Source organism: Tympanuchus pallidicinctus, unplaced genomic scaffold (assembly GCF_026119805.1).
Source record: "Tympanuchus pallidicinctus isolate F22 unplaced genomic scaffold, pur_lepc_1.0 scaffold37, whole genome shotgun sequence".
Lineage (NCBI taxonomy): Eukaryota > Metazoa > Chordata > Aves > Galliformes > Phasianidae > Tympanuchus > Tympanuchus pallidicinctus.
Window position 1 is genome coordinate 1438935 of NW_026294755.1, and position 11593 is coordinate 1450527.

The 11593-nt window shown below is 64.4% G+C and overlaps 2 protein-coding genes across 5 annotated transcripts; both read left to right on the forward strand.

Annotated features, from left to right (window-relative positions):
• The first annotated feature begins 1560 nt into the window (after positions 1–1560).
• TMEM98 (transmembrane protein 98) lies at positions 1561–5637 on the forward strand. 4 transcript variants are annotated; one of them, XM_052699684.1, is made up of 7 exons: positions 1561–1649; positions 3245–3425; positions 4111–4242; positions 4326–4359; positions 5032–5147; positions 5220–5279; positions 5386–5637. In XM_052699684.1, the coding sequence occupies exons 2-7, from the start codon at positions 3295–3297 to the stop codon at positions 5588–5590; spliced, it is 678 nt and encodes a 225-aa protein (XP_052555644.1). In that variant the 5' UTR covers positions 1561–1649; positions 3245–3294; the 3' UTR covers positions 5591–5637. The 4 variants fall into 4 exon arrangements, with proteins under 4 accessions (XP_052555644.1, XP_052555645.1, XP_052555642.1 ...); XM_052699685.1 differs by having other exon boundaries at positions 1643–1658; positions 3243–3425; XM_052699682.1 differs by lacking the exon at positions 1561–1649 and adding an exon at positions 2021–2092 and having other exon boundaries at positions 3128–3425.
• A 928-nt stretch (positions 5638–6565) lies between these two features.
• Positions 6566–11573, forward strand: GRN (granulin precursor). Its single transcript, XM_052699679.1, has 8 exons — positions 6566–6620; positions 8419–8570; positions 8644–8815; positions 9733–9836; positions 9916–10012; positions 10112–10209; positions 10915–11142; positions 11436–11573. The coding sequence occupies exons 2-8, from the start codon at positions 8430–8432 to the stop codon at positions 11517–11519; spliced, it is 924 nt and encodes a 307-aa protein (XP_052555639.1). The 5' UTR covers positions 6566–6620; positions 8419–8429; the 3' UTR covers positions 11520–11573.
• Positions 11574–11593: the final 20 nt, after the last annotated feature.

Consider the following 11593-nt stretch of genomic DNA (forward strand, 5'->3'; position numbering starts at 1 on the left):
TTTGGGGGACAACTGGGGCACCTTGGGGCATCATGGGGACACTTTGGGACATAACGGGGGTGGCTTGGGATGCCATGGGGACACTTTGGGGCCCTCTGGGGCACCATGGGATCCCTGTGATTCAACGGGGACACTTTGGGATGGGGAGCGGGACATGTGGGGACACTTTGTGAGTCAACGGGGGCACTTGGGGACACAGCGGGGACACTGAGGCACTTTGGGGCACCATGGGATCTCTGTGATTCAATGGGAACGGTTTGGTGTGGGGTATGGGGACACCGGGGGACACTTTGGGGCACATTGGGTCCCAGTGGGAACTCTGTGGTTCAATGGGGACACTTTAGGAACAGAGGAGGGGACATTTGGGGGCACTTTAGGGGCAAATCGGGGCTCTTTGGGGCTGTAGGGGACAGCTGGAGACTCTTTGGGGACATGATGGGACACATGGGGGCTCTTCAGACCAGTCTTTGGCATTTTGGGACACGACAAGAACTCTGTGACTCAGTGGGGACACTTTGGAACGGGGTAGGGGACATTTGAGGGCACTCTGGGGACACAGAGGTGTTCTTTGGGACGGTCTGGGGCCCTTTGGGGCAGTTGGGGATGGGGTAGGGGACGTTTGGGGACATTTTGTGAGTCCCTGAGGACACGGTGGGGCGTCGTGGGGACACGGTGGGGCGCTTTGGGCCACAATGGGACATCCGTGATTCAATGGGGACACTTTGGGATGGGACAGGGGACATCTGGGGACACTTTGGAGGCACTCTGGAACACTTCAGGGCCGTAGGGGACATTTGGGGACACTTTGGGGGCACGCTGGTTGTCTTTGGGACAGTTTGGAGCTCTCTGGGACACGACGGGAACACTGTGATTCGGTGGGGACACTTGGGGACATAGCGGGGACACCGGGGCACTTTGGGGCACAGTGGGGTCTCTGGTTCAATGGTGCACTTTGGGAGGGGGTGGGGGACATTTGGGGGCACTTTGGGGCTCCCAGGGCCAGTTTGGGGTTCTTTGGGACACAATGGAAACTCTTTGGGAGTCAAGGGGACACTTGGGGACACTTTGGGGCACTTTGGGGCACAGCGGGATCTCTGTGATTCAATGGGGGCTCTTTGGGGTGAGGGAGGGGACATTTGGGGGCGCTTTTGGGGTACACTGGGGCTCTTTGGGACACGATGGATGCTCTCAGTGAGTCAGTGGGGACACCTGTGACACAATGGGGACAATTTGGGGGCACTTTGGGGCACAATGGGATCCCTGCGATTCAATGGGGACGCTTCGGGATCGGGGGGCACTTTGGGGGCACATCGGAGCTCTTTGGGGCACTTTGGGACGCAATGGGATCTCTGTGATCCCAAGGGGGCACTTTGGGATGGGGTAGGGGGCATCTGGGGGCACTTTGGGGGCAAATTGGGGCTTTTAGGGACAGTTTGGGGGCACTTCGGGTACTTTGTGATTCAACGGGGACACTTTGGGACCGGAGAACGGGGACGTTTTGGGGGCACTTTGGGTCACGGCAGGGACTCTTCGGGACCCCGTGGTTCCTCTGGGGGCCCCACTGCGTGCCTACGGGGGCGGCGCCAGCGGGGGGAGGACGGCCGTCCACCGCCCCATAGATCCCACAGAGCCCCGGCGTGCAGCTCCAGGTTTGGGGGAGTTGGGATTGGGGGAGGTGGGATTGGGTTTAGGATTGGGGCAGGGAGGGGAGCCCTCCCCTCACATTGGGGGCAGCGTGGGGTTACGGGGCGGGATCGGCTTTGGGGCCGCAAATCTGCTTTATTTAGGGGGGGGGGGGGAGGTGGGGATGGGGCGGAGTGGTACAGGTCTGTGGGATTGGGGGGGGGGAGGGGAAAAAAGGGGGAAAAAAGGGGGAAAAAAGGGAAAATGGAGGGCAAAATGGGGGGGGGGGGGGGGATAGGGGGGGGATAAAGGGAAAGAAGGGGAACTGGGGGGTGGGGGCTGGGGGGGCTGTGGGGCCGGCCGCCTGCCCCCCCATTGCGTTACTCACGGTGCAAAGGTCGCAGCCGCGCTGCGGAAGTGCCCCGATCCCATTCCCGGCCCCGATCCCCGCAGATCCGGCTGCACGCAGGTAGGGGCCGGGCCCCATAGCGGAGCCCCGTAGGGATTGGGCTCCGGGGTCCCCATAAATGCGGGGAGCCGGGGGTTGGGGAATCTGCAGGGAGATGCGGGTCCAGGGGCTCTGCGTCCCTGTGGGATCCGGAGTCGGGGTCCTCCGGAGCCGCACGGGGATGGGCTTCGGGGTGCCCCATAGGGACCGGGCTTTGGGGTTCCCCATAGGAACCGGTCTTGGGGTCCCCTGGCCCCATTGGGACAGGCCTTGGTGGGCCCCATGGCGCCTGGCTGTGGGGTTCCCCATAGGGGCCAGGCTCCGGGGTTCACCAGAGCCCCATAGGGACGACACTTTGAGGCTCCCCAGCAGGATCAAGCTTAGGGGTTCCCCATAGACCACAGCCCCATAGGGACTAGTTTTGGGTTTCCCCGTAGGAACCAATTGTGGGGTCCTCCAGAACCGCATAGGAATGGGCTTTGGGGGATCCCATAGGGATGAGATTTGGGATTCCCAATAGGAATCGCTCTTGGGGTCCTCCCAAGCCCCATATAGAGGAGCTTTGGGGTACCTTCTACAATCTGGTCCTGGGGATCTTCAGAGCCCCATAGGGACCGGCTTTGGGGTTCCCCACAGAAACCAGTCTTGGGGTCCCCAGGCCTTGGTGGTCCCATAGGAACTGGCTGTGGGGTTCCCCATAGGGGCTCAGGGGTTCACCAGGGCCCTGCAGGGCTTTGAGGTTCCCCAGCAGGATCAAGCTTAGGGGTTCCCCACAGATACCTGCACTGGGGTCACCCACAGCCCCACAGGGACTGGCTTTGGGATTCCCCACAGAAGCCAATTTTGGGGTTCTCCAGAGCCGCGTGGGGATGGACTTTGGGGGCTCCCATAGGGCTGAGATTTGGGGTTCCCAATAGGAACCACTCCTGCTGTCCTCCAAAGCCCTGTAGCGATTGGCTCCAGGGGTCCTCGTGGAAACTGGTCTTGGGGTCCTTTAGAGCCCCGTAGGGATGGGTTTTGGGGGTCCCCATACAACCCGGTCTTGGCGTCCTCCAGATCCCCACTGGAATTGGTTTGGGGATCCCATAGGAACCCGGCCTGGGGTTCTCAACTGCCCTCGGGATCCCCAGAGCCCCACAGCGTCCATCTCTGGGGGTCCCCGCCCCACTGCAGGCGCCGCCGGGGCCGAGATGCAGCGCAGCGCCTGAACGCGACGGGGAGCCATGGAGACGGTGGTCATCGTGGCCATCGGGGTCTTGGCCACCATCTTCCTGGCGTCCTTCGTGGCCCTGGTGGTGGTGTGCAGGCAGCGCTACTGCCGCCCCAAGGACCTCCTGCACCCCTATGACACCAAGTGAGCTCGGGGACGCCGTGGCTGTCCTGTGTCCTTGTCCCCAAGTCCTTGTCCCCGTGTCCTTTGGTGCGTCCCCAGTGGGTGGTGAGGACCCCACGTGTTGGGGATGGTGTCATGCATGATGGCACTGAGGCTGGGAAAAGCCTTTGGGAACACCACTGAGGATGGAGAGGTGGCACCAGGGTGACCCTGTGTCCTTGTCCCCATGTCCTCGTCCCCATGTCCTTGTCCCCATGTCCCTCGGTGTGTCGCCCTGGCTGTGTGTGTGACCCTGTGGGTTGGGGATGGCGCTGGGGATGTGTCAGCATTATGGCATTGGGTTGGAAGAGCCCCGTTGGGATTGGAGAGGTGGCACCGGGGTGTCCCCATGTCCTTGTCCCCATGTCCTTTGGTGCGTCCCCAGTGGGTGGTGAGGACCCCACGTGTTGGGGATGGTGTCATGCATGATGGCACTGAGGTTGGGAAAAGCCTTTGGGAACACCACTGAGGATGGAGAGGTGTCCCATGTCCTTGTCCCCATGTCCTCGTCCCGTTGCCCCCGGTGCAGATGGGATGGTGCAGATCCCAAGGGTTGCAGACAGCGCTGGGAAGGCGTCACCCATTGTAGCGTTGGGATTGGAAGATCCCCAGTGGGGATGGAGAGGTGGCACCAAGACGTCCCCAAAGCCACCCGTGTCCCCTCCAGACCCATCGTGGACCTCATCGGGGCCATGGAGACGCAGTCGGAGCCCTCGGAGCTGGAGCTGGACGACGTGGTGATCACCAACCCGCACATCGAGGCCATCCTGGAGAACGAGGACTGGATCGAGGACGCCTCGTAAGCGCCTGTCCCCAAAGTGCCACCGCTGCCCCCGGGGCTGAGGGTGGCTCTGTCCCCATTCACTCCTCCTCCGTCCGCAGGGGCCTGGTGTCACACTGCATCGCCATCCTGAAGGTGAGCGCCCCCGCCGTCCCCATGCCAGTGTCCCCGATGTCCCTGTGCTCGGCATCCCCAGTGTCCCCGTGGTTGGAGTTCCCGATGTGCTCACGCTCGGTGTCTCTGATGTCCCCTGATTGGTGTCCCCAGTGTCCCTGTAGTTGCTGTCCCCGTTGTTCCCCTGTTGGTGTCCCCGTGCTCCCAATTCCCTGTTGGTTTCCCCAAATTCCCCACGGTCCCAAAGTCCCCACGGTTGGTGTCCCCCGCATTCTCGTGATCCCAGTGCCCCTATTGTTGGTGTCCCCATTGTTCCCCTGCTTGGTGTCCCCACAGCTGGCATCTCCAATGTCCCCATGGTCTCAGTGTCCCCGTGATCCCAGTGACCCTATCGTTGGTGTCCCCACTGTCCCTATTGTTGCTGTCTGCAGTGTTTCCATGGTCTTCATGTCCCCATGATCCCAATGTCCCCATAGTTCCAACGTCCCTATTGTGGGTGTCCCAGTATCCCCATGGTTTCAGTGTCCCCGCGGTCCCAATGTCCCCACAGTTGGTGTCCCCAGTGTCTCCATGGTCTCAGTGTCCTTGTGTCACCACTGTTGGTGTCCCCCATGTCCCCACGGTCCCAAAGTCCCCATTCTCGGTGTCCCCACGTTTGGTGCCCCCCACCCTCCATCCCCCCCGTCCCCACAGATCTGCCACACGCTGACAGAGAAGCTGGTGGCCATGACCATGGGTTCTGGCGCCCGCATCAAATCCCCCTCCAGCCTCGGTGACATCATCGTGGTGGCCAAACGCATCAGCCCCAGGTGAGGACGGGGGACGGCGGCGCATCCCCGTCACGTCCCCACGTCACCAACCCCATCCCCATCCACCACCAGGGTGGACGATGTGGTCAGGTCCATGTACCCCCCGCTGGACCCCAAGCTGCTGGACGCCAGGTGACGACGGCGGGGGGGGGGGGGGGGGGGACGCTCGGGTGTCGGTGGCCGCGGAAGCCGCTCCTCGTCCCCACGCCGCCGTGACGGCCGTCCCACGTCCCCGCAGGGCCGCGGCGCTGCTGCTGTCTGTCAGCCACCTGGTGCTGGTGGCACGGAGCGCCTGTCCCCAACCCGGTGACAGGGACTGGGTGGACCGGTCGCTGGCGGCCGCCGAGCAGCACATGGCCGCGCTGCGCCACGCTGCCATGGCCACCGAGCCGGAGAGGACGGCGGGCACCGAGGCCTTCAGGCAGGAGCAGTCGGCCATCTGAGCCCCGGGAACCGGCGGCGCCACCACCAGGGTCACTGATGCCACCATGTGATGCCACCGCTGGTACCAGTTGGGTGCCACAACCGATGCCACCATAAGTGCCACCGGCTGTGTCACCGGTGCCGCTGGTGCCACCATAGGCATCGCCACCAGTGCCACTGATGCCACCACCAGTGCCGCCGATGCCTCCTGCAGCGTCACCCCTGGTGCCACCAACCCCCTCCCGGAGGAGCAGTCGTCCACCCGAGCCCTGGGATACCAGCGATGCCCCCATGGGTGCCAATAAACGCCCCGTGACACTGCTGCCTGTCTGTGGTTGTGGCCCTGGGGACAGCAGGTGACACGGCGGTGATGCTGTCCCCTCCCCCGCACACATGGTGCTCCCGCTTCTGCTTTTGGGGAGCACGTGGCATTTCCGGGGGGGGGGGGGGGGGGGATCCAAGCCCAGGTCCTGTTGGGGGGCTCAGCTGGGAACCTCTAAATCCAGACAGTGGGGGGGGAGGGGGGCTCTTATAGGACCCCTCCAAATCTCGAGTCGAATGAAGGCGGCTCTTGTAGGACCCCCACCCCCAAATCCAGACCCAATGAGGGGGGCTCTATAGGACCCCCCCAAAAACAGCCCTCCCTCCCCATCCAGGCCCGGCGGGGTCCCCGTTCCCCGGTGCCTCCCACCCCTCGATGGCATTTGGGGGCGGTCCGGCAGCTTTGTGCCCCCGCCTGAGAACGGCCGCGCTCATCGCACTGCTGCTGAGCGGGGAAAGGGGGGGGGGAGGAGCGGTCATGTGGCTTTACAGCACGTGATTGGAGGAGCGTGGCCTGGTGTTCCCGCCCTCCTGCCGGCGGCGACCAATGGGAATGGAGCGAGGAAGCACGTGTTTGAGAGGAGGGGCTTGATGTGCATGCCCACCGAGAGACGGCGGCCAATGGGAGTGAAGCGAGGGGGCGCAGCGGGCCAATGGGGAGGGAGAGGGCGTGGCTCGCGGAGAGGAGGGGCGGGGCGTGGAGGGAGGAGAGCGTCGGGAGCGTGCAGGGTGCGGAGGGGTGGGGGGGAGTGGGAGAAGCGGGGGGGAAACTGGGAGAACTGGGGGGGGACTGGGGCAAAGTGGGAGGATGGGACTGGGGGGACTGGGAGACATGGGGAGAGTTGGGACTGGGAGGCAGCGGGGAAACTGGGAGGCAGCGGGGGGGGGAACTGGGAGAAATGGGGAGCTGGGAAGTGCTGGGGGGAGCGGGGGGTCCTGGGGACTGGAGTGCGCGGGTGGAACTGGGGGGCGCTGGTGGAAACTGGGAGATGTGGGGAGGGGAACTGGGAGGCGATGGGGGGAACTGGGAACAGCCCCCCCCCACCCCCAGGGCCCGGTTCCTGCTGGGGGGAGGAAGTGAAAGGAGGGGGGGCTTGGAGGTGCTGGGGACGGGGCCATGAGTGCCCCCCCATTGCCCCCCCCATGTTTTTTTAGGGTCCCCTCTGGCTCTTATCCCCCCCTTGTAGGACCCTCTCCTGCCTTTTGTCCCCCCCCCCCCCCCTTGTCATTTAGGGTCCATCCCCCACTGCCTTTTAGGACCCCCCCTCCCCCCTTTTGGCTCTTAGCCCCCCCCCAAGCTTTTAAAGCCCCCTGTTCTCTTATAGGACCCCCTTTGGTTTTTAGGGCCCCCCCGTGTCTGTAGCCCCCCCTAACTCCTAGAACTCCCCTCCCCCCCCTTAGCTCCCCAGATCCCCCTTTGGCTTTTAGGGCTGCTCCCTTTGCCTTTAGGGCCCCCCCGCCCCCCCCCCCATTTGTTGGACTTTGCCCCCCACCAGACCGGTTTTTCTCGGGGGGGGGGGGGGGGGGGAAGCAGCCATAGGGCAGCAGGGGTACCTTAAGGCAGGGCCCTAAAAATGGGGGGGGCTGTGGGGTGGGGGCAGTTTTAGGGTGGGTGGTGTTATGGGGCTGGAGGAACGATGGGGTCAAAGGAGCTATGGGGTAAAGGGGTGTTATGGGGTGAAGGCAGCGATGGGATGGGGGATCTTATGGGGCAAGGTTGGGCTGTGGGGTGGGGGTTGTTATGGGATCAGGGTGCGATGGGATTGAAGGAGCTGTGGGGTCAAGGGAATTATGGGGGGGGGGAGTATTATGGTGTTAGGGGAGCTATGGGGTGGGGGATGTTTTGGGATCATTGTGCTGTGGGGCGGGGGGAGCTATGGGGTGAAGGGAGCTATGGGGTGGGGGAGTCTCATGAGATGGGAGGAGCTGTGGAGTGGGGGAACCTATGGGGTGGGGGCAGCTGTGGCATAGGGGGTATTATGGGGTGGGGGGTGCTATGGGGTTGGAAGAGCTATGGGGTGAGGGGCTCTTATAGGGTGGGGTTATTTTATGAGGGGAGCTATGGGGTGAGGAGAGCTATAAGGTAGGGGGTGCTATGGGGTGAGGGGTGCTATGGGGTGAGGGGTGCTATGGGGTGAGGGGAGCTATGGGGTGAGGGGAGCTATGGGGTGAGGAGAGCTATAAGGTAGGGGGTGCTATGGGGTCAGGGGTGCTATGGGGTCAGGGGTGCTATGGGGTGAGGGGAGCTATGGGATGGGGGTGCTGTGGGGTGGGGGGAGCTGTGTGGTGGCAGGGATCTATGGGTTCAGGGCTGAGGGCAGCTATGGGGTGGAGGATCTTATGGGATGGAATGAGCTGAGGAGGGGGGGCAGCTGTGGGGCGGGGGGTGTTGAGGGGTCGGGAGCGCTATGGGGCCAAGGGAGCTGCGGGGTGGGGGCGTCGTGGGATTGGGGGCGCGGGGGGGGCTGTGGGGCAGAGCTTTGGGATCGGGGAAACCGAGGTCCGGGGGGGGCGGTGCTGCCCGCAGGCGTCCCAGCCATGAGGGCGGCGGTGAGGCTCTGGTTGTCCCTCGCTGCGGTGACGGCGCTGCGGTGCCCCGACGGCGCCTCCGAGTGTCCCCAAAACACCACGTGCTGCGTCACCGCCGGGGGGGCCTGGGGCTGCTGCCCGATGCCGGAGGTACGGGGGCACCGCGGGGCGGCGCGGCGGGGATGGGGCTGACGGCGGGGCTGAGGCGGTCGGTGCCGCGCAGGCTGTGTGCTGCCGGGATGAGGAGCACTGCTGTCCCCGCGCCACCAGCTGCGATTTGGAGCGCGGACGCTGCGTGTCGCCCTTGGGGGACGGCGCCATGGCCACCAAATTCCCAGCGTGGAAGAGGCCGCGTGGTGCCGCGGCGCCACCTCAGCCCCTCGTCCCTGCAGTGGGTGAGGAGCATCTCTGTCCCCATGTCCCCATCCTCGTGTCCCCATGTCCCAGCACTGGGTATGGCGTCCCTGTGTCCCCATGTCCTCACATCCCCACGTCCCAGCAGTGGGTGCAGCACATCCCTGTCCTCTTGTCCCCATCTTCATGTCCCCATGTCCCCGTATTCAGACACTGGGTGTGACACATCCCTGTCCTCTTGGCCCTATCTTCATGTCCCCACATCTCCATGTCCCCATGTCCCAGCACTGGGTATGGCACATCCCCGTCCCTTTGTCCCCATGTCCCCACACCGTGGCCTGCAGCTCAACAGTGCCACCACCTCATATGTCCCCATGTGCCAGCAGTGGGTATGGCACTTCTGTATCCCCATTTCCCCAAGCCATGTCCCTGGTCATGGCACATCCTTGTGTCCCCATGTCCTGGCACTGTGTATGGAATGTCCCTGTGTCCCCATGTCCCCACATCCCAGCAGTGGATATGACACATCCCTGTCCTTATGTCCCCATCCCCATGTTCTGACACTGGGTATGGCACACCCCTGTCCCCATGTCCCCATGTCCCAGCAGTGGATATGACATCCCTGTCCCCATGTCCTGGCACTGTGTACAGAATGACCCCATGTCCCCATGATGTCCCCACATCCCCTTGTACTCATCCTGTGGCCTGCAGTGCCTCAGTGCCACCACCTCATATTGTCCCTTTGTCCTCATGTCCCAGCACTGACTGTGGCGCGTCCCCACGTCCCCATGTGCTCACGCTCCCCCATCCCTGTCCCAGCACCGACTGCGACCCGTCCCCGTGTCCCCACATCCCAGCGCTGGCTACGACACATCCCTGTCCCCGCGTCCCCACGTCCCAGCCCTGTCTCTGCCCCAGCCCCGTCCCCACGTGCTGACGGTGCCGCCGCTCCCCGCAGCGCTGCGCCGGCTGTCCTGTCCCGACAACAGCTCCGCCTGTCCCGACAGCGCCACATGCTGCCAGCTGCCGTCGGGGCGCTACGGCTGCTGCCCCCTACAGAACGTGAGCGTGTCCCCAAACGTCCCCCCGTGGTGGTGGCACTCGGTGCCGGCCGTGCTGTCACCACGCTGTCCCCACGCAGGCGGTGTGCTGCGGCGATGGGTGGCACTGCTGTCCCCAAGGCACCACGTGTGACCTGCAGCGCTCCATGTGCACCTCGGGGCGGGACGTGGCGCGCGGTAAGGGGACGCGGCCACCCCCAAAGCCACCCCCAAAGCCACCCCACGGCCCCGGCTGGGGCTGGAGGGGACATCGGTGGCTCATGGCCTTGTCCTCAGTTGGTGACGTGAAGTGTGACGATGAGATGAGCTGCCCTGATGGGAACACGTGCTGCAGGCTGAGCTCCGGGGAGTGGGGCTGCTGCCCCCTGGAACAGGTGATGGGGGGACGGGGGGACGTGGGGGGGTCCCAGGGGGGCGGGTGGGACGAGGGCATTGTCACCGTCCTGTGATGGGATGAGGAGTGAGGTCCCCGTGTCCTGCATGGGATGGGGTTGGGGTCCCATGATGGGACGAGGACAGATGTCCCTGTGATGGGACCAGAGCCATTGTCCCCATGTCCACCAAGGGACAAAGTTGGCTTCCCCATGTTGGAACAAGGACCGATTCCCCGTGTTCTTTATGGGATGGGGTTGGGTCTCCCCTGAGCCGTGATGGGACGAGGACAGATGTCCCCGTGTCCTCCATGGGGTGGGGTTGGTTGTCCCTTGTCCCTAGGTTCCCTGATGGCACAAGGACAGATGTCCCTAAGGTTGTCCCCGAGGTTTGGTGTGCCCCGTGCCATGATGGGACACAGACAGACGTCCCCACAACGAGCCACTGTCCCCATGTCCTGCATGGGGTGGAGCTGAGCGTCCCCCGTCCCCATGCTGGGACGTGGACAGATGTCCTCCTGAGCCCGGGGGCTGGGGACAGCGTCCCCAATGGAACAGGAGCAGATGCCCCCCATCCCCAAGCTGGGACGAGGACAGACGTCCCCCTGTCCTCCACGGGATGGGGTCAGTCGTCCCCTCTGCCCCTAAAGCACAGGGCAGCCCCACCGCTGTAGGGTCAGCGCTGACACCCCTCTGTCCCCCCCCCAGGCCGTGTGCTGCCCCGACCACATCCACTGCTGCCCCCAGGGCTACACCTGCGACCCCCAGGGGGGGACGTGCCTGCAGGGGGGGGGCCGCCTGCCCTGGCTGAAGAAGAGCCCGGCGCTGCGGGGTCGGGGGGGGGACGTGCGCTGTGACGACAGGACGAGCTGCCCCGATGGGAGCACGTGCTGCAGGCTGAGCGGGGGCACCTGGGGGTGCTGCCCCCTGGAGCAGGTGGGGGGCTGGGGGGGGGGGGGGCGAAGGGTGGTGGGAGTTTGGGTGGCGCTGGGTGGGGGGAATGGTGGGGCGGGGGGGGTTTGGGGTCAGGCCGGTGTGTGGGGGGCTTTGGGGACGGGAGGGAAGTGGGACCTGCACCCATCACTGCCCCCCCCCTCCGTTTGTGTTCCTGGGGGCACACGAGGGTGACAATGGGGGCACACCTGCAGCAGGGACAGGGGGGTGGCATGGGGTGGTGGCAGTGGGTGGCACGATGTCCCTCCCCCCCCATGACATGTCCTCCCCCCCAGGCCGTGTGCTGCAAGGACCACCAGCACTGCTGCCCCCAGGGCTACACCTGCGACATCGCCACGCAGAGCTGCGAGAAGCTGTGACCCCCCGGGGCTGTGAGCCCCCCACCCCAATAAAGGGTTTGTAGGGAAAAAAAACCCAAACGATTTTGGGGGAG